A 22,573-nucleotide genomic window follows, 5' to 3' on the forward strand; every position below is an offset into this window, starting at 1 on the left:
CAATTAGTGAAGGTGATTGTTTTGTCATAGTGATACACAGCACAGCACACAGTGCACAGGTGTCCTCTTTAACCCAACGCCTCGTGAGCTGTGGGCAGCCAGGGGAAGGCGCTAGAGTGCTAGAGCCCTGCACTCTCTTCCATGGTGCAAAAACTTTCCACATGTTTTACACTTTTATATCCATTCCTATCCTAAATCATTTCACAGTTACTTACAGTCACAGTTTTAGTTCTGCCTTACAAGTGTAAGTACTATATATGGATGTGATTTGCAAGATCTGCACATATATGCATGTCACACCAGAAAAGAAGGCTCCCCCAAAAGCCACTGTGACTTTTATGTGAATGAATGAAAGAAAGTGAAGTGATTGTCACTGTGCTACACAGCCCAGCACACGGTGTACACAGTGAAATGTTTTTGCATCTGCTTTTAACCTATTACCCTTGGTGAGCAGTGGGCAGCCATGACAGGCACCCAGGGAGCAGTGTGTGGGGACAGTGCTTTGCTCAGGGGGACCTCAGGGGGAGCCTTTGGCGGCTCAGGATTCGAACCGGCAAACTTCTAATTACAGGGCCACTTCCTTAACCACCAGGCCACCACTGCCCCGTAATGTGTTTACATTTTACCTGGTAATTACTTTATAACCATCCTGACATGAAAGAACATCTATGTGCAGGTTTCAGTACCTGACTCTTGCTGGGTTCTGTATCTTGGGAAGGCTGATAGAAAGCTTCCCTGCCTGGCTCTGTCTGGACCACTGCTCCGTAGGATTGCTGGTGAACAGGTTGGGCGCGGTGCGGATAGACACCTGCTGCTGCAGCCCGCCGGCACTGCTGCCCCGGCTCAGCAAAACAAAGGAATACTCTGTGTCTGGCTGGAGATGTTTGATCAGCTTCCTCTTCAGTTTGCCCTGCACCTCCACGCTTTGTTGGTTGTACAGAATCTGCAAAGGGATCCCATTCAAACTCATTTAACAGCGTAATTAAGCATAATCCAAAGTGGTGCAGATAGCACTGTTTGCAAATGCAGTCGTAAACGGGTAGAGGGTGTGGTACGTCTCTTTTTGAGTGCAGTCCATACATAGGTCTAATTAGATTTTACTAATGTATGCTCTTGTAAGCACTTACATCCTGAAACATAAATCCGCACAGCTGAGGGATGTCTATCAGTGTATCTTCATCAATTCACACTTACTTTGAAAGGCATTTGCGATTTGAAGTTTTCGGGCACCTCCCATGTGAGAAGAACAGACGTTTTTGTCACTGCTTTGACACCGAAGCTTGTGGCAAAGGCTGTAAAGGTTCAGACGAGGTGTTTTAACACAATCAATTTCAAGCCCTCCCCTAGTTAATTCTACTACTGCCTAAAAAACTTGCAAAGTACTGTATATGGATGAGACTTGCATTTATTTGCACATATATGCATGTGATTTGGGAACGGTACCCTAAAAACATTCTATAAAAAATGAAATGGTATGCAGGGCAACTCACTGGGCTGTGTGGACATGGTGCGACTTTGAATGCTAGGGCTCAGTGGGCCTCCGCCCTTGCTGGTGAAGGCTTGTACCCGGATGTCATAGGTGGTGTCAGGCTGTAGCCCCTGAATGGTCAAGTGGGTGTCAGAGGTCCGGTTGGTGGCGTTCTGCTGGCTGTTGATGTCCTTGTACACCACCTGGTACTGCACAATCTTCCCGTTTCTCTCTCCCAGCGCGGGGGGCTCCCACGACAGCTGGGTAGTGGAGGTGGTGAGCCCCACCACCTGAAGGTTGAGGGGAAAGCCGCTGGGGACGTCCTCCTGCGTGCTGATCTCCTTTGCGAAGGCTTCGCCCAGGCCGGCTCGGTTGCGTGCGCGCAGCTGGAAGCTGTACGTCGCGCCCTTGTGCAGCCTCGTCACCGTGTAGTAGTCATCCGTGTTCCTGAACTCCTGCGTGGTGAAGGCCTCTTCCTCCATCCGCTTGTACTGCAACTGGTAGCCGGTCAGTTCGCCTGGCATATCTTTTGGCCGCTGCCACTGTATTAGAGCAGTGTTGCCCGCTGTGGTACTGATCATCATTGTGGGCTTTCCTGGGACTGCATGGGTTAAAGCAACAAAATAAATCATTTGATGACGTTTTTTTTTTTGTTGTGGTTCAAAAAGAAGGCAAAGGTAGCGGCATTACTGAGCACCACCCTCACGATCCCACCACATAATGCATTTAATAACTATGTGCCAGTATCTCAGTTAACAAACTACAAAGTAAATCAATAGGTGCTTACATGCTATTTCTACACTGGCTACAGCATACAGCACTGCAGAACTGCTATAATCAACCTTTCATGCATCTCGGTTTGAGCACCACTTCAATTTCAAATTCTATTGATTGCATTTTAACATACAGAGGTCAAAGTTCAACAATATTCAACTTTGACCACGGTCTCGCAGCTGGCTGCGTCACTCGCCACTCTTTGGGCGCACCTCCCACAGAAAACAATGGAATTCAGAGAGCAGCGCCATGCTGGACGCGTTCGGCCTCTGAAGAACTTTGGTGCACTCAGTTGACATGTACATTCTAACAATTTTATAAAGACCATTTTTAGCTCTCATATTTAAAGACTGGCCACAATTTTGTAAGGCCAAACATTTTGGTTAATTGCACATATTTTAAAAATGAATGATTGTTCTTTTGGAAAAATTGTCCTCTGTTTAAGAGGACGTGTTCAGGGTTATGTGATATAGCTTATAGTGTTTCCTACACTGAGGGCGCTGAGTGTGGGGCTTGTTCAAAGGTGTGCTCAGAATGATCATAAATAAGGAGATTAAAACAAGAATCTTGAATCTGTATCTATAGCTTGGTCACAAAGTACACAGTCTTTCCCCTATTATTGAATTTTTATTGTTTTTATGTCGGTCTTAGTGGTCCCCTAATACTGTATCTAAAGTCTGTAAGAAATTCAGCCTTTGTACAGATATACAGCCACTTTTAGCCAGTCCCACAATGTCATTTCTCCAGGACTCGCCGTTTTAGTGTCTGTAGCTTTAAATGCAAATGAGGAGGAGAGAGGCGGGATGAGGAGCAAAGCGGCCTATAAAATTAAGCAGGCATTCACCGAAATGACGTCAATTAACACTTCATGTTTGGTGCAGACAGCAAGTCGTGTTTGTGTTTTTCCAGAAAAAAATTCAACGAAGCCACTGGTTCTTCAGTCTTACGTGACAAAACTAATTAAAAATACATTTGTGCTCACTTTTACATCAAATCACAGAGCATTTTCATAATAGGGGACCTTTAATGATTTTTAAAATGGGAGAAGCCTGATGATTTACACCAGCGCCCATCAATACGTCAAATACAGCAACATACAGCAAATACATTGCCTTTCTTTGTTGTTTTATCCAAGTGCCAGTTTGAAAACTATGCCCAATGATCCCAAATAAAAAGAAATATAGAAATCCACTTCGTCGATTGCAGTGCATACATCAGTTCTGACCAGTGTTTGTTCGGGCTCAATAAAGGGAATGAAAGCGCATGGTCACCTGCTCCAGAGGTGGTGACAAATTTGGCTTTGCTCCTTGCACCGTCGCCCCTAGCTGTATATGCAGCCACAGTAACGGAGTAGCTGGTCTCGGCGGCAAGTCCAGTCACATAGGCTTCCTGTAAAAGCAGCCACACACCCACAGCCATTAGTATCCTCATAAACCAACATATCTGCCACTCCAAAGAGACTTCATCTCTGATAGGGCACGCCTTAACAGCCACCCACCACAAACCCTTACACCCATTTTATAGCCATCAGATTTTCTTGAGAAACAATTAGAATACTTTGAATGTATGTAAATTAAGCACCAGTAAGATCTGATGGGTTTAATGGGGGCAGGAAAAACACATAATGTCAGGATCCGGTCCAGAAGGGGCAACTCCGGATCCGGACTTCAGACCGGAGTATCATGTTGGTCCTGTGCTATTATGTTTCCTGATTGTTCTCACCGGTGTCTGATTGTATAATGCTGCCCAGTTTGTGTCTGTTTGCCGTCGGGTCATTGTTACTTGATGTTTCCCCTGTCCACCATGTATTAAACCCGTTTCAAGATGTCGTGCGTATTGATATGGCGAGGAAGGAGATCTGGAACGATGGCTGGACATGGCAAGGAAGAAGGACGCATGCGCCCATGTCACGAAACAGGGGTTTAATACATGCTGAACATGACCAGGGACACATCAAGTAACAATGACCCAACAGTGAACAGACACGAACAGGGCAGCATTACACAATTATACACAGGTGAAAACAATCAGGAAACATAATAGCACAGGACCAAAATGAAAACCCAGTCCGAACTCCGGATCCAGAGTAGCCCCTTCTGGACCAGATCCTGACACATAATAAGCCAAACTATGCAGCACACATACATACACAAAGACACACCACCACCATCTGTGTTAGACCAGACCAGTGGCGCTCATTGAGTATAACATGACAGTTTTTCAAGTTTCCACATCTGAATGAGCAGCAAGGCACAATGCAGTAGCCCAAAAAACTGGTGGTGTTCATCAGGCATTGTTTAAAAAAAGAGGGTTTGTGTTTGAACAGTTAAAAGCTCCACATTGGGCGACTGGTTCAAAGGATATCCTTAACCACATCCTGGAAAGATATGGTTGCCCAGTGGTAAGATGTGATTTGATGATGGAGATGAATCATAGCATGATAGAAATGACATGGAGACATGGAAATAAATAATATTTACAATTAAAGTATTTCGCCGACGGCCAGTTCCCCTGGAGCAACTCAGGCTTAAGTGTCTTGGTCAGTGATGCAATGGTAGGACGTTTGACCTTTGTTGTCATTAGGTTGTGAAGTTTGAGATGGGCTGAAAGACCTGTCATCTCCAGCTCCTTTGTCCACAAAATCACAGTGAAATTACTCCACAAGTTACCTTATCCAATCTGATGATGCTGTTTCTAGTATTGAACTAGATCCATGTACCATTCCGTACACATACTTTGAGCTCTCAGTACAGGTAGATATATAATCTACTGGTATTAAAAATAATGAGATCTATAACATCTGTTACCATACTGCCAGCTGTCTTTTTCAAAACAAAAAGTTCCATTATTTTCCCATTGATGTGGGAAAAAAGGCAAAATCTGAAGACGCATACAAATAACACAAAGATGGCCTCTTCACATACAAGAAGAAAAAGATGCTGTTGTGAGTGAGTCGAAAAAAACATCTGCATTCTGTACCTAAAACATTCTTTCAATGGCCTGTTCCTTTTTTCCGGTGTACGTTTCTGTACCTAAAACATTCTTTTAATCGCCTGTTTCTTTATGCCGGTTTGCAAAAGCAACAGTTAGTTTCTTGCTGAGAAAAAGGGAGCAAGAGTTCTCTCTCACTCCCTGTCTCTCGCAAAATTAGACACGCAGACACCCCAAAACACCCGTCAGGCCCAACAAAGCCAGAACAAACCAGCACACTCAGCACTCAGCTACTCACATAATCCATGGACTCCTCAATTTTCCACTGAGGGAGAACACATGACAGACAAAAAGGGGAGAATTAATCAGAAATGACATGATGTGACACAAGAAAAAAGCATCTTGACTTTTTTCTTTAAAGATTAACAAAGAAGAGCTCATGCAGAACACAGAAACAGAAGTAAAGAGGCAATGAAATATATTTGGCATTTAATGTGGGGATGTAGTTCTACTGATCTGTTAGCCATATGCAGTCGGTGGTAACGTCAGGAAAGACCAAAGCACAACAAACACTTTCAGTTCTACACTTGGGAAAGGAAGCAGCCAAGGCCCTCACATCCACTTGCGCCACGTCATCAAGTCTTTGTTACAACTCTTTTCAGCTACTGATATGCCTCAGTATATCAACTTCACAGTTTATAATTATTATAAGGAGCCTCAAGATCAAAGTAATTGAACAATGTTTGAATGATTTCCTTTCTCTATGTAATCATTCATAAATCACGTATAAATGTATTTTAAGGTATACACTTACTTACAGTACACCAGAGTACATTTGAAAATTCTCTCGATATTGGTTGTCACGATTGGGTGCACCTGGAGACGCACCTGGCACCAATCTGCAGGGCGGTTATAAGGCGCTTCTGAGCAGCCATTCGGCGGCTGGGATATTTATGTGGACCGTGCAACTGCTGTGTAGTGTTGTTTTCAGTTCTGGCAATCGCCACATGCCTGCAGCTTAGTTTAAATTCTCCCCATTTGTTCCCCCTGTTTTTGGCCCTCGTGCCGTTTTTCCTTTGATTGTGTTATTATTAATAAAATCAGCTCGCAGATGTGACATTGGTGAATGTTTCGCTTTCACACCGAAATACTGACGTCAATCCTGCAGCATTTGCATGAATGAAAAATCTGTATTCCCTATATCCGCATAACATTCAATAGGCACACAAACAAACTAGCACGATAAATAAGACTTATTAGTCCACATTGAAGAAAACAGGATTTCTTTCGGTATTGACCTAACGCTGTTAAGGTTTGACAAATATTTTCGTGGCTCAAATCGGCCCACGGGTCTTATTTCTATTTGCTGTGGCCTGCTGTTCCATTCCTCAGAGTAAACACTGTCTGTTTGAACTCCTGCTAGTTGTTGCAGCACAGCAGCTGCCAGGCACACGTGTGAAACCAGAGTCGCTCTCTGTTGGTGTTTCTTTTTTTATTGCCATCTCTAAAGAAGCCATCTTAATTTACAAAATCACGCAAAACACAAGAACTTGGAAAACCGGTGGAGACCCTCGAAACCCCAGAAAATGCCAAATACATGTGTGCGGGATGGAAGGGAAGTGAAGCATGGATCAGACAGTGCTGTGGATAGGATGTCACCGAATGGGCTGGGGGTGGTTACCTGGGCCTCGGGTAGTGCGACATCCAGGATGTTGGGCATGCCGCGCGGCTCGTTGTTTTCCAGCCGGACGTAGACCACCTGGTAGCCACGAATCTGGCCATGGTGCTTGTTGGCCTGCGGTGGCTTCCATGTGACGTGGATGGTAGTGGAGTTCACCACTTCCACTTCTAGCTTCCGGGGAGGCGCACCGGGCACTGTGTTTGAGAAAAGAGGGGGGTTTCAGCTTCCTTGAGGGAGATGTAACAGAGCAAACATTTGGGTGGTGCTAAAGTCAATAAAAGAACAAGCCTTCCCTGAAGCGTCCGACAAAAAACCATCCAGCAAACGCTATACTATTATTACACTGCAGATCCATTGAGAACACAGCATTTCTATTAAAAGTGAGCTTGTTTAAGCAGGGCAAGGCGAGAGCTGGGAAAAGAAGGAGTGAGGAAGGAACGTGCACATTCAGCGAAGCCGAGAAAATCCGGTTATTTGCAGACAAAGCTTGCGTTGTTTAGTCTATGAGCTGATTACATCAAACTCTTAGACTGGGCAGGGTTCATCTGCATCATTATTTTTAACAAGAGTAAAACCTATAAACTGGGGGAAAGCACAATTTGCAATTTCAGGGTTCGTTTCACAATTTTAATTTAAATGTAATTATCCACTGTTGCATATGTGTGATTGATGTCACCTCTGTTTCACTTCTGCTGATATCTGTCTCATCTAAGGCCATCTGAGACACAAAATTAAAGTAGGCAGCTACATCCAAAAGTCACTTTCATTTACTGTATGATGCAAGGGTACCTTTGTTTAATTATGTAGACCCCTTTGTGAGTCAAAACTTTACAACATTTAGAACACGTTTTAAAGTTACTAAACAGCACTGAAGCCATGCAGCATGCAGAAACCCTTTTCATAATGGTTAGAGGAAGAGGAGGTCAAGAACAATGAGAATAGGAAGCATTGGAAGCAATCTGACAAGACCCAAACACCTACCATCCTCATTGGTTCTGACTTTAACTGGGGAGCTTTCAGGTCCAGGACCCACATCTGTGTGAGCCCTCACCGAGACCTGATACTCGGTCCACTTCTCCAGGCCTTCCAGCACATAGCTGGTGGCATCTGCCATGACGTCCGCTTCCTGTCGCTCGGTGTCCTCCCCATTTGTGGCTTGGTAGCTCAGGGTGTAGCGCACAATGACACCGTGGCGACTGGCGGCAGGTGGAGCTGCCCAACTCACCTTGATGCTGGTGGAGGTCAGACTGATCGCATGCACCTCCTGAGGTGGAGCACTTGGGGCTATGGAGAGGGGTGGGGAGGCAACCAAAAATACACTGGGATCAAGCAACAGGCAACATCCCAATGGGAAGGAAATGAAGAGGAGAGACAAGAGGTTTCTGGACTGGATGATTTTGGACAAAATTTCAATTCTACATTACACGTGTGCAAGGAATGTGTTCAAACCTTCCATGTCCAGAAAAAAAAGTACAACAGTACAACAAAAAAAAGACAAAACTGAACAAAACTGATTCCACTGAAAGAAACTCGTGCAAAAAAGGAATGTAAATATCTAAGGGTGGGGTGGAGGGGGTCATTAATGAATGGTGACTTAAAGGGTGGCTGGAGGTGGGGTAATGCATCTCCACCTTTAAGTGAGAGTGACATGTGACACCTTCTGAGGTAGTTTGTGGCTGATCATGTATACACATGGTTCCCAGTCCTCAGATGCTTTTCGCCACTATTCTGGTGTATTTAATGGGAAGTAGCCAAGTGTCACAAGTGACTTTTGTACCTTAAAAAAAGATCTCCCTTGTCTTATAGATACAGAATAATGAATTAAGAGCACAGAGCAGAACCTTGGACGTGGCTGGTCTTGAAATGCGTTTCTTCAGCATGAAAGAGAGCTGGGACTTACTGGACTGAGCGGTCCTTGCTTCAACAGGTGATGTGTAGACACCTAAGCCCATTTCAGAGCGGGCGGCCAGAGAGAACCTGTACAGCGTGTCTGGCTTCAGACCATCCACGGTGTGCGAGCCGACCGGATCAAATGTAACATGGAGCTGAGGAACAAATTGAACGAGTCAACGATGTCAGTGTAAAATAAAGGAATGGCCACTGGTTCAGCCGTCCTGCTGCTTGCGTGATGCCAGTACCTTCTTAGCGGAGTCGGCTTCCCAGTAAAGGAGCTCGTATTTGGTGATGGGATCCTGCACAGGCCAGAGCCACATCAGCTTGATCTTTGTATCCATCTCTGCTTTGGCCTCAAAGCTGGATGGCTGTGCTGGGACTGAGTTGAAATACATATAAAATATTAGCGACATGGCCTTTAGAAGACCAAGTTTGAAAACCTAGTAAGCATAACATCGAGAAATAGGTTTCACAAAAAATGTCAATATAATGAATGGCGGAAAACAATCTCTCCAAAAGCCACAACCCACCTCCCTGTTGTGTCTTGATCTGCAGCATATCTGACAGCGGCCCATCACCCACCGAGGTGAAGGCCAGCACGCGAAGGCTGTAGGTGAGGTCGGTGGTGAGTCCAGAGATGGTGGTGAGCCGCGAATCGTCTGTGTTGTGCTTGTGCCACGTTGACAGCGACGAATCGCCATTGGTGGTGTAGTAGACGCGGTAGCCGCGTACCTGGCCGTTGGGCTCTTCAGGCGGCTCCCACTGTACGAGCATGGTGCTGGCGCTCAACATGCGAGCTTGAACGCGCAGCGGGGGAGACGACGGGGCCTGTTCACCGGTACGGATCTCTGCAGCCTCGCTGGGCGGTCCGCGGCCAATGTTGTTGACAGCCAACACACGGAATTCGTAGGCTGAGTAAGGGCTGAGACCACCAATACTGTAGTGTGTGGTGGCGACACCATCCACTTCCTGGAAATGCCCGGTGCCACTGCTCCCATCGGAAGGCTTTAAACGGTACTGGACCATGTAATATGACACGGGCTCGGGATTTCCGGAGTCCCACGAGAGGGTCACTGACGTGGCAGTGGTTTCAGTCACTGTGAGGGCAACTGGAGACTTAGGAAGGGCTGGAACGTGAATTGAAGAAGACATAAGCTAACGCATGAAATAAAAGTTGTTAATGCAATAAAATACTGCAGGCTGAAGCAGCACCTCACCTTTCACCACGACCTGGGCGGTGGCCTCGATCATGCCCAGGGGGGATATGGCAACACAGGTGTAGTTGGCTGACTGCCGAACACTGGTCAGCTCCAGCACATTGCGTCCCACTGGCATGTCTTCCTCCTTAGTAAGCTCTATGTCAGCCTGCATCCACTTCACAAACGGCATTGGAGAGCCCACAGCCACGCAGGTGAGGCTGACACTGCCACCTGGCATCACCTCATGGTTGGTGGGCGGAATGGAGAATCGTGGGGGTACTCTGCGGACTGGCGAAGGAAGAGTCAAAGACATGTGTGAGACAGCATAGAACAAATAAAACGGTAAAAAGTGTTTAAACAGATAGCTCACAACATTTTCAGTATTTAATATTTGGCCATTGGTTGGTCAGTATTGTTGTACTGATCTACATTTCTGCAGATGGTTTCATATTTTTTTAACAAAAAATAAAAAAGGTAGCCTAGGGATATCAATGTTGTGTGATTAAGACTTAAAAGAAAGCACGAGACATAGTTAAGAAGATTGCTGTCTGCATAAAGTCCCCTCACATGGTCGCTTAGAGACATGTGACTGGTGCTCGCCTCCATTCAGACCTTGTCATAGGGCCTGGTGGGACGTGCATTGTCTGCAGGGTCCTCTCTCACTCACGCCCTCTCCTACTTACCCTCTTTGCAAAGCACTAGTATGCAGATAAGTTGACACTGAAAGGGGTTCCCATGGAAATGGTTGGAGATGTGGCTTGAGGAGTGATGGGTTATAAATGGCTGGTGTCAAAGGTTGCGCAGAGCAATCTGAGACAAGCCCTTAGAAGAAGGTTAAAAATTACAAAGAAAATAAGCCTCCAAATTGGCGTATTTGAACTGAAGTCCTTACAGACGTCCAAAAATGTGTGCTAGACTGGGACATTAGCTTAATGTTTATTCTAATGCAGGACATATATCGCCTGATAATAGGCCGCATTCTTCTGAGTCACCATGGCGAATGTCTCAAACAGCCACTTTTCAGGCAGCAGATAAAGAAACACGACCTACACCAGAGTCTAATGCAATCAGCTCATTTCTAAAGGTAAATGCAGAGAAATGAGGAGAGTGCGCATCTGACAGACTGAAGAAAAATGGCTTTGGAACAACATGCATCAAATAAAATGTTTCATTCTAATCACAGCAACACAGCATGACAGACAAGCACTTGACTGAAATCAAATGACAACACAGCCAATCAGCAGACTCCGTACACAACGCCGGATTTTCCCATTTTAACATGCAGGAATTGAATCTTTTGTCAATGATCAATTCAACTAATAAAGAATTTACGAAACAAAAGACTTGCAGCTCAAACTGAGAATCTGTCAGGAACAAATGAATAAATAATGAATTAATGGACGACTGAATGGACATATGAGCGATCAATGGGCGGACAAGGCTCTACCGGGTCAGAAAAAAAAAACATGCAAATGCATCCAGTGACGAGAGAACCAGCTTTTGGTCAAAATTAACAATAACAATCCAAAAGGGTACATAAAGAGAACTTTAAATGCAGGAGTAATGTTCACTAATCGGGAACAAAGCACAGGAGTGATGCGAAAAATGCATGAGTGAAATGTAACCAACCTCCCCGAGGATCTGAGAGAAGAGTGTTGAGATTTCAAGATGCAATGGAGAAGAATGCAGATCAAAACGAGGGAAGATAAAAAAAAAGCTACGAAATGACATACATTCAGCAGTTTTGTGTGTCAGTAACTCGCACATAACATACCAAAGTGTGAAAAGAATTCAAACAGAAAAGAGGACCAAGCTACAATTCCTCTTCGAGCACACAGGCAGTACTTTTAAGGAATGGGTTACACAAGACCCTCAGGGTAAAGTATTACTTAATTCCACGATAAATAATCATTCCTTCTTTGACTGGTGCCTCCGAATACACAAAGCCAGCAGTGGTGTCATTTACATATGAAAGAGCACTCTTAGGTAAAGCCGGTTAGCCTGGGGGTGGTGGTGTCGGTCATTGTTCCGGACCTTGGCAAATGTTCAGATGTCCACACATGACAACAGCAAGCCGACAGTCCTCTAATTTCAGGGTAAACACAGGCATCCAAGACAATCCAGTTGGGCTGCCGACTGCCAATTATCGCTACCAGTTTCAGCGTCCATGCAATTTACCAAGCGTGAAGAAGACTCTGCACACGCGTTGTGCACCTGATCTGTGTATTTGTGATTGTTTTGTTGGGTTGAATTAATTCATTTATGACACCTATTTCCACACATTTGAATTATGCTATTTGAAACTAAGGCAGGCAAATAGAAGGGTCTTATTTGCCTGCCTTAGTTTCAAATAGCATAATTGAGTCATAATTGAATAATTTTTTTGAGTGTGGTGAGCAAGCAATGGGATGAATCTTACCCCGCACGTAGAGGTTGGCAGGGGTAGAGTAGCGGGTTCCGGCACTGTTAGTAGCTACACATTCATACTTCCCCTGGTCTGTCTCCTCACTGTTCTCGATCTGCAAAATTCCTGAAACGTGAAGAGGCAAGTAACCAGGTTACATTCCCATCTCTCAGCACAAAAGCTTTAGGTTTGAAGCTCCCATTGTGATGAACTAAAAAAATATTTGGACATCTTGTAGCAAACAGCATTACAGAACATGCCTCACAATACAAACCCAACATGTAAAGCAGCTGACCTGAACGTAGCAGCTTGATGCGGCCATTGCTCCCACTGATGTCCACGGGCAGGAAGTCCTTAAACCAGGAGACGTCTGGGTCAGGGTTGCCACTAGCAGCGCAGTTTAAGGTGGCTGTGCGGGACCGCTCCACCACCCTCAGCTGAGGACCCATGTCTATGTTGGGGAAACCGGCCGGGAGCTGGTCCTCTGCAAATCGTCCAGAAGACATGCAAAGTGCCAGTCCACACATTACTCTCAGCATGTTATAATGCAATACATCTATTCCTACATTCTTCCTTCACCATTAACTCACTCAAAACACAGAGTGGGCTAAAGAGAAGAAGGAAGGTCTAGGGCTGAGCATTCAAACTTTAATCCTTCAAATGATGGATGTTTCTGAACACACACCCAAAGCACCAGTGGACATTTTAACCAAACCGGAATAATAAACTACTCGTATTGTGACATGAACGGTGTTTTGAAACCTCCCAGTATTTGAAAAAAAGGTAATTATAGGACAAAAGCAAAAGATCCTGTTATTCAGAGGAAGGTGTGTGTTTCCACCCATGCCTATTGCACAATGCCCTGGGAGGGACCGACTTCTTTCACCTGTTTGTCCCTGTCACCCTGCTACACTCTACAACAACCGGCTTCGAGGTAGGATGTGGTGGAATAGGTGAAACTCAGGACAAATTCATTAAACAAATTCTGTGTTTAATTATGGATGTGAAATCTCATCTCAGAGAAATAAACACAGATCAGTCATAAGATTATGACCACCAGCCTAATACTGAGTAGTCCTGACCCGGTATGCTGTGGCCAAGCCTTCAGTAGCAGATCCTTTAAGTTGCCAACATGGACTGGAGATGGTAATGTTTTTTCCAGCATGTTCTACAGGTGCTCTACAGGTGTTCCTTCGATAGCTCAGCTGGTAGAGTGGCGGACTAAAGTTGTACTGCCTGTAATCCTTAGGTCGCTGGTTCAATTCCGGCTCAAAGGAATTATTTTGGGGGCAGTGGTGGCCTAGCGGTTAAGGAAGCGGCCCCGTAATCAGAAGGTTGCCGGTTCGAATCCCGAGCCACCAAGGTGCCACTGAGGTGCCACTGAGCAAAGCACCGTCCCCGCACACTACTTCCCAGGCGCCTGTCATGGCTGCCCACTGCTCGCTCAGGGTGATGGGTTAAATGCAGAGGACATGCAGATTTCACTGTGTGCACTGTGTGCTGTGCTGCTGTGTATCACATGTGACAATCACTTCACTTTACTTATTAAAATCGGAAGAATACCTATTAACCATGATCAGACCAGGCCAGCTTAGTTCCAAGGCTCTTTCATCAGTGGACATATACTGGTCTTTCTTTTGGTTGGACATCCGGTAATACGAAGTAAAACCATAAAAACCATAAAATAATCAATGTGGACCAGAATCTGACACAGGAGGCCCAGAGTCACGCTGTGTCTTGTCTCAGTCATCTCCAGCATGCTGACTCATGGAACATGACCGACTGGTTTCTTGTGAGGGCAGCAACCCCCTGTCGTCGCTATAGCAACTCGTGTTATGAATGGGGCGAGTGGAGAGCTTTAAGTAAGGCTGAGCGAGCCGGCATTCCTCTGCAATGCCAAACATTAGCGGACAAAAAGGGAGAACGAGGTTAGTGCTAATCCTCAACCTAACACAGCAACCTGACAGGAACCTAATAAACCTGCTGGGTGACACACACTACTCAGTGCCAAGCTGGGGATGTAAAAATGTAAAAAAAAAAAAAAAAAAACGAGCAGGGGAAATAGATGTATTAAATATTTACATTTACAGCATTTATCAGACGCCCTTATGAAGAGCGACTTACAATCAGTAGTTACGGGGACAGTCCCCCCCCTGGAGACACTCAGGGTTAAGTGTCTTGCTCAGGGACACGATGGCAGTAAGTGGGATTTGGTTCATAGGCGCGTGTGTTACCCACTAGGCTACTACCAATATGAAGATATTGATGCATGTCCTGACAACCTAGCAACGATCTTCTGGTAAATAGGGTTTTACTGTGTAAATAATAAAAAGTTATAATCTTGGAAAAACTCACGTCATTCGGTCCCACAGACTAAAGTGAGAAAACTTGCATATCTTAAGGCAAATATTTTGCACCTGAAAAGCAAATATGTATCACTACTGAAGCATGGATGTCGTGATGGCTGTTGAGTTTTTGCTCTGCTCCGATCTCATACTTACAGTACAAAAAACAATGGCAAACATTTCACACATGATTCGTTTTTTTTTCTTTTCCAGCTTTACCTTCCAGCACTGTGAGTTTGGCACTGCTGTTGGTCTCCCCAGCGCTGTTGGCTGCTGTGCACACGTACACAGCCTCATCCCTGTGAGCCCGCAGGGGCTGGATGCGCAGCACAGATCCCGAGCCGTCGTTAAAATCAATCACCTTGAAAAAAGAAAAAACATCTTCAATAAAAATGATTTGAGCAATTTATTTCCCACATCTGTCTGTTTATCCCTTATTTTTACTGGAAATAGGATCTTTCCTTGAATCAGCATTAATTAGACACGTTTGCCTGCTATGCAAAGTTTTGGGGAAAATGGTTATGTTCCCCACAAAAAAAGAGATTTTTGTTGTGGATTGTGGTGGATGGAACCAGACAAACACATTGAACAGGTTCCCACTGACTGGGACAGTACCTCGAAACGCTGGGAGTTCACTTTCTTCCCCTTCTTCATCCATGTAATTTTAGGCTTAGGTTCACCCTCAGCTTGGCACACAAAGGATGCCACCCCTCCTGAAACCCCAATCTGGTCCTCAGGGGCTTTAACCAACATCGGCAAATCTAGAGAAAGACAGAAATGCAGTTACATCTGAAATAAAATATGCATATCTTCATGATGAGTATCTTCAGTCAGCATGTTCAAAGACACAAAACACTATGTACTGAATTGAAATACATATTTAAAGTCCTTCGAGGGCCATCTAATTTTATCATTGAGAATAAAAAAAATGATTTCTGGCAGAATCACCGTTAGCCATTGTTTAGTAGTTCCTCATCAAAGGTCCCTTCTCTTATTTAGTACATATTCCCAGGTCATTAAACCATTGGTTTAATAGATAATAGCATAATGTGCTGGTACAAAGATGAGGTAGGAAAATGAGAAGTCAAAATTAAAAAATGTCACAAAATAATTATATTGAACAAATTCTAAAGCATTTTCCTAACAATGTCACTTTGTGAGAGAGGCCTGCTTCCGTCAACATATTTACTAGTAATAAAAACCCTTATTACTTAAAAACCTGTATTACACACAGCACATTTCCCACAATTACTCCAGTTGTTACAAAATACCCGGAGCATAGGCGTGTTCCTACATCACCCAGTTAAGATGAGAACTTTCCTGGAAAAGTCAAGTACCCACATGCACGTAAACATGACCGGAGTATAGGACTCATTTTAGAAAAAAATAACCGGTTTGTTAAAACGTTAGTAACATATTGCAGAGATTTTTTTAACTTTACTATCAATGCATCTTGAAGCATCTTTTTTACTCACTGTGTGAATACCTGGTGTTCTTAAACTTATAATATTTGTAACAATTCATTTGACTTGTTCAACATTTCAATTTGATCAATGAATCAGTAAAGCTGTAGGTGAAAACGTTGCATCAAAATAAGCTGTAATTATTAAAATGTTCTTGCTCCACAACATTGTGTTATCAATTACCAATCAGAACATTGACATTTGTGAAATGATTCTGCATCATCCACGTCCTCATCAAGATGCATTTACAAATGCATTAACGCCAACAAATCTACATGAAATGTGAAAAAAGAAGCCATAGCCAAACAGACAAATCTGTTTAAAATATTTGCAAATACAAATTGCATGTGTGATCAATACTAGGGATTTTTTTTTTTACAAAAATGAACGGCAGAAAAATTAGGATTGTTACTTTATTTATATAAACTGTTAATATAATTTGTTCTACTTTTATCAAAACTGCACATAAAATAGATTTTTTTAGTGAAAAAAGAGTCTTGCATATGTAGCTGGATTCAAATACATTGGTGGATGTGGGGCTTTGGTGAAAGAGGTACAAACCCTGCCTGATGCAACCTGGCAGACATGGTGAACTCAATCCAGTTCACCGCATGGAATAAAACACTTGATGTCGGCTTCCCTCACCACAACCTGCATTTTGTGCACTTTTCCATGCTCGTGCATGAGAGATTCGCTGCATCGCTTTCTCTATACTAATGCCTTTCCAAGGTCAAATTTTTTAAAATTATTGTTCATTTTAATCTGAAACGTTTTATTAACGTTTTATTAATTCGAACATAATCGAATAGGTTTTTAGCTGATTCTTGGTACAAACACTATATCCCTGGCCAATACCATGGCACCATTTTATATTACCCAACTTTTAAAAAAAAAAATGTTTTTTTTTTACTACTTTTGTGACAAAAAGCCTGGAGGTGTCAACAGCAGCAGAACAATGCAGACAGCTGGCGTCTGCATACGTGTCACCTGATCTCCGACTCCAGAATGTTTGCGTTGTGTCTAGTCGGGTTATGTCTTGTTCTGGAACACTGGCACAGGTGTGCTCACCGCTTGCGCAGAAAAACAGCTCGTCACATGTTACAGTCACACTGAATCACAGATCTCATTGTCACCACGGGAGAGCGAACCCGACTCCTTCAGAATCAATACGCACAAGCCAGAGAGCAGTCTCCTTATGTCCCATTAATAATAGATTAATGCGTGTTGGTGTGCTGCCGCACACTTAGCACAAAAAAAAAAGCATCTGGTAGCATTAGCAGCTACTTTAGTGGAACACTCAAGTTAATGCACCGCTTAATCCATTTGCAGCGTCCGTGCTTTTTGCTGTTTCTGAGGTTTCTGAATATGGCCTTCTTCATCCGTAAGCTAGACTCGACCCAAGTGATTTGTGGTAAATAATGGTAAATGCTCTTTGCATTCTATTACCCGCATTAGAAATGATGGCCATGCTAAATGTGGAACATTCACGCTCACGGACTAGGACTTTTTCGCAGACTGAAGCACATTTTCTTACGCCGTTTCAGTTTGTTTTACTGCATAAATTTTTCCTAATGATTCAACAAGATGTCCCGTCTCTGCATAAGGAAAAAAACGCCATGATCGTACCATTATACACCAAAGCAAAGATTATTTCCAGAGGCCAACGCACCATCATGAATTTGGCTAAAAGGCAGTTCATTGTCTACTTTTCCAGCTCCTTCCCTCTTTGTTCTTCAATAATCGCTTATTCTTTTTTAAACCTTAACGGGTTACTGCCAAGTCAACATGGTATGGAGGAACCACAGCTCAAGACCTTCCAATGACCACGTCCACATCAACCACAGCCGAGACTCAAATATATATTCCAGGATCCAAACCGCTCCTACCACAAATGATTCTCCATCGAGAAGTCAGACATGGGTCCTGACTGGTGCCTGACCCTGATTACTCACGGCAGCGGCGCGTCAAGCAGGAGCAAACGTCTACACACTCCATAAAGCCATTAAATAACTTTTCTGATTGGGTTTACATCTGGGTTCCCAGACCATAAAACCTGAACTTGCTGCACTCAGCACTATAACTTTCCTGGTTCCCTGTGCAGCTGAATGGGACTACTGAACTTTAATACATTTACCAAAGTGACCAAAGTCACGTTTTCTATTAAATATATATGGAAGCCATACTAATCGAAAAATATAGGGAAACGTGTTTGGGTACTCACTCTGTGCCTGGGAAAATACTACACAGCACAGCAGAAGCAGAAGTGGCATCCCCATGTTCAGAAGTGGCACAGATGGAGAAATATTAGGCAGCATGTTCATGTTGGCACGTCCCTCCTTCAACTTCCGCCCTGCATGCGATCATAGACTCTCTTCTGCAAAAGGAAGAAACATTGCAAGTACGTCAACATTCATATCCGACAATATCAGCATAATAAATTAAAAAAAGAATAGATTTCGGTGTGCCATAAATCTGAACTTTTCATTAGACGCCCTACTGTCTGGATCACATTGCTTAAAGAAAGTTCTACATAGGAGAAATATAACCTTGGAGAAATATAGAACAATAACAAAACAACATATATGTATGTTATATAATTATATATTGATATATATAATTGATATTGAGTTCTTGCACACAGAGGTCAAAGTTCATATCTAGCTTCATTGAAAGTGATTGTTTTTGTCTATAAAGTATAGCACAGCACCTGTTGGCACAACAAAATGTGTCCTCTGCTTTTAACCATCACCCTTGGTGAGCAGTGGGCGGCCATGACAGGCGCCCGGGGAGCAGCGTGTGGGGACGGTGCTTTGATCAGTGGCACCTCAGTGGCACCTTAATGGTTCAGGACTTGCAACCTTTTTTCGTTACACGTCCACTTCAATCAGAAGGGTGAACATGAGAGCTTCAACTTGTTCACTGGCCATCACTCAATAAATCAGGACAGAACACAGAGTTAATATACATCCACATCGTCCTCTCTTCAACTTTGTCCCTGACTGCTACAGGCCTGATCTCGGAAAGAAGTCGTTCGGCAGTTAAAGCTGCCAGACGAAAACAAGCAGAATATCCCTTTTCAGACCAGTTCTGCCAGACTGCGTGTGAGCACTAGTGTCAGACGCCCACATGCAAATCATTCTGGGAATATGAGCACACAATATACCGTCCGTGCGTGAGGGCTAATCTTCCACTATTGTGCATTCATCTCTGACGTGTGGTGATGACTGTGCTGGCGGAGGAAACTGAGAGGCATGCGAGCCTGCTCTGCCAGTGAAACTCACCTATACCACAAACATGCTCTGGATTACATGCGACATGTACATGTTTCACCCCCCAAAAAAGAAAGAATTCACTGTGTTTTTCTTTTGTGCACAACACACAATGTGCTCCAGCACTCAGCTGTGGTCTTCCAGGCTGAAGAACTGGAGAAATTGGCTTGTGGCTTTGTGGCCATAAATCTGGATGGAATATGACCATCAGCTCAATCAGAATGAAACGGTCATGTACATCCCGGAGGCAGCACAGCCCACTGAGGGCTCCAGCTCATTCGGAATGTAAAGATCATGTTCAACTTGAAATAATCTGTTAAACAGAAGAATGTCCTTAATCCAATTACTTTCTCGGATCCTGCATGGCATGAGATTAGGTCAAAACTACATTTTTATGTTCCATTTTCTAGTGTTTCTAATTAATGCCCTACAGAAGAATGGGTTTTAATTATTACATTCATTATTAGCCTGTAGAAAACATTGGTTATATACAGTTGTCTAAAAGGGAAGATAAGGTTTTCGATGTTCAGGTTTTTTGGACTGTTCTAATAATCCCTGTATCAGAAAACAGTCGGTTGAATGTGTCTATGTAAACAGATCGTTCAGAACCTCCTCCTACTCCGAAACCAAGTGACTAAACTTCATGCAGTAGACAACAAGAACAAATCTGAAAGGAGTGAATCGCCTTCTAGTGATCTGAAGTCCCAGATCCCAACAAAAAGAATTTGCAGAGAGGTATTTGAGGCCGTAACCCTGTTTGTAGAAGGTCAAAGGGACACAGCCATGAGATCACAGCCCGGGCCAGTTAAAACATGAGAGCTTTTCATCTCTCCCTGTAACGGGATCGGGGAAACCGCGCCGAGCAAACCCCTCATTTGGTAACTGTTATTCCATAAAATCGCTGTGATTTTTATTCCCCCTGGAGCAGTGTCTGAGCAGGCGGTTTACAGCCTCGCGCCGGTTACTGATTAACTAGGCCGAGGGTGAAGTTTGTACAATTTCACCCTAAAATGACCTATTAAATCTGAACAAACACAAATGCACATGAGACGTGACGCCAAATGCAGCAAATTCTGCACAGAAATTTAATTTCTGTGACTGTGGCGACTGTGATACCATCCCAAAGGAGATTAAAGCATAAAATGTTTTTAATGAATGTCCAATAAAAAAAAATGGAGAAAGGTTTGCAGCACGTGGGATTTCATAGAGACGCAACTTGGGTCCGCTGGCTCTTTCGGACACAGATGACTGGAGACTGGAGTTGGCAAGATCAGCGAGGAGATAAAGACAACTGGAAAAACAGGTCGTTAAGGTAGAGGAGTTCGCGCTGCCGCACGGCGGGACACCTCAACTGCCGTGGCTAAAGGGACATTTTTGTGCGCGCCTATTCAAAGCCCCCCGAAAAAAAAAAAACAAAAAAAAACAGCCGAGTGAGGAATGGTGGCAGATGGGGGCAATTTGCCAACGAGCCGCCACTAAGGCAGGGGCACTGCGAAAGTTATAAACTATTGTGAGCGTCTAACAGGCTTCAATAAAATAGTCAGAGGAAAGAGAGAAAAGCAGGATGCAAAACAGACCCCAGCATGGGTGAAGTCTGTCATCTGTTTAAATAAGTGCCGCTTTTGTTCGAACCCTTCGTTATAACTGGGCATGTTGCATATACTCACCCATAGAGCACAGGTCTGGTGAAAAGTCCACAATATTTACTCCATGACGGTCAAATCCCTTACATACGTTGCAACGGAACGGCCAGTTGTAAAGATTCTACGCATACACTGCTCTGGTCTGGGAATTAATCCGCTTTAACCATATCATTCAGTTCAGCGGAGCCTTTTTTCGTCCTTGTCCCCCCAAAAACGGTTAAGTAGTCTCCAGTCTGCTGAGGTTGTTACTCATTAAAAAAGAAGGTGGGAAAAAAACACACACACATGCTCACACACACACACCACAGTCTTCCTGAAACAGAGTCTCTACAGAGACAAAGCTGCCTCCCACTCTGAAAGGCGGCTGAGGGCCAAGTGGGGGGAGCGGCAGCGCGTGTGATGTCACAGGTGTTGGGTTTCACGTCCGTAGGCATGCGAGCTTTAATCTCTGACCGGGGCAGGGACACTTTCGAAATGCACCTGAGCACAGGATTACCTACGTGCGTGCGTGCGTGTGTGTGCGACTCCCTTATGTACGACTCCATGCGCATTACGTAGCAGCGGTGCAGGAACACACGCCCTTCGCATCGGAGAACAACAACGCAATAGCCACGGTCACTTTTAGAAACTGGGTAGGAGTTAATTCTAGATCCAACAGGGTGCTTGCCTTTTTCCCAAATAAAAATTCCAGACTTTTTCAAATATTGTTTTTAAAAAGACCTTGACATTTACATTCACAGCATTTACCTTACAATCAGTATTTACAGGGACAGTCCCCCTGGACACTCTCACGGTTAAGTGTCTTGCTCAGGGACACAAAGGAAGTAAGTGGGCCGAATGGCGGCCCACCACCTGCAGTACTATTACGCCATAGAGTTCCACAACCTGGCAATTGAGAACAGGTGGGACGAAAAAGCACTACCCACTATGTTCTACTAAAGCTTGAGGAACAGCCTGTTCTTAACTGGAGGAAGAGAGGTCTCCTCTGCTGGGGATCCGACTGTGTCAGACACTGTTCCCCAAATGCGCCACTCCCTGACCTCATCTCAGCTCCAGTACAATCCCATCCCATTGTGGCCACCACTGGTTCGGGAGGCCTACCACAACCTACTACCACTGCCCTGCCCCCATCACCATGATTTGGCCATCGGCCTCCTCCCGGGCACCATGCCCCCCAGGGGCTGCCTGTACTCCCTGATGCAGGTAAAATCCAGAGCCATGACTGGAGGACATCATCCGGCGGTCCACATCTCCTGCCACCTCCCCATTTTTCTTAGTGGGGAAGAAAGATGAGGTCCTTGCCGTAACATGAACAAGATCACGGTTAAGAACAAGCCCCTTGCCCCTTCTGAGCTCTGCTTTTGATCAGCTGGCCAGGGTCGCCATGTACGCTAAACTGGATCTTCGGATCCGTGAGGGGGATGAGTGAAAGATGAGATTTATTACCCCCCATTGGACACACTGAATACCATTCGGCCTATCTTACACTCCGGCAGCATTCAA

At 44.4% G+C, this 22,573-nt stretch overlaps 1 protein-coding gene and 1 non-coding gene across 6 annotated transcripts in view; one reads left to right on the top strand and one right to left on the bottom strand.

The window, feature by feature from the left end:
- Positions 1–22,573, bottom strand: part of LOC114788325 (receptor-type tyrosine-protein phosphatase F-like) — a 38,377-nt gene that overhangs the window by 10,580 nt on the left and 5,224 nt on the right. For 2 of the 5 annotated variants that reach the window (XM_028976796.1, XM_028976794.1), the window contains exons 2-17: positions 18,380–18,532; positions 15,311–15,456; positions 14,915–15,056; positions 12,646–12,834; positions 12,366–12,476; positions 9,965–10,234; positions 9,278–9,874; positions 8,993–9,126; positions 8,755–8,899; positions 7,836–8,138; positions 6,855–7,048; positions 5,472–5,498; positions 3,514–3,631; positions 1,491–2,069; positions 1,195–1,292; positions 687–943 (exon numbers count right to left, since the gene is read on the bottom strand). In XM_028976796.1, coding sequence (XP_028832629.1) covers positions 687–943; positions 1,195–1,292; positions 1,491–2,069; positions 3,514–3,631; positions 5,472–5,498; positions 6,855–7,048; positions 7,836–8,138; positions 8,755–8,899; positions 8,993–9,126; positions 9,278–9,874; positions 9,965–10,234; positions 12,366–12,476; positions 12,646–12,834; positions 14,915–15,056; positions 15,311–15,456; positions 18,380–18,479 — 3,410 coding nt within the window. In that variant the 5' untranslated portion in view covers positions 18,480–18,532. Of the gene's footprint in view, positions 1–686; positions 944–1,194; positions 1,293–1,490; positions 2,070–3,513; positions 3,632–5,471; positions 5,499–6,854; positions 7,049–7,835; positions 8,139–8,754; positions 8,900–8,992; positions 9,127–9,277; positions 9,875–9,964; positions 10,235–12,365; positions 12,477–12,645; positions 12,835–14,914; positions 15,057–15,310; positions 15,457–18,379; positions 18,533–21,094; positions 21,396–22,573 lie in introns of those variants that run through there. The other 3 variants (XM_028976798.1, XM_028976797.1, XM_028976795.1) reach the window with 2 other exon arrangements.
- On the top strand, positions 13,541–13,627 carry trnaf-aaa (transfer RNA phenylalanine (anticodon AAA)). The gene is given in 2 exon segments: positions 13,541–13,577; positions 13,592–13,627. It is a non-coding gene; the product is annotated as a tRNA-Phe (tRNA).

Source organism: Denticeps clupeoides, chromosome 4 (assembly GCF_900700375.1).
Source record: "Denticeps clupeoides chromosome 4, fDenClu1.1, whole genome shotgun sequence".
NCBI lineage: Eukaryota > Metazoa > Chordata > Actinopteri > Clupeiformes > Denticipitidae > Denticeps > Denticeps clupeoides.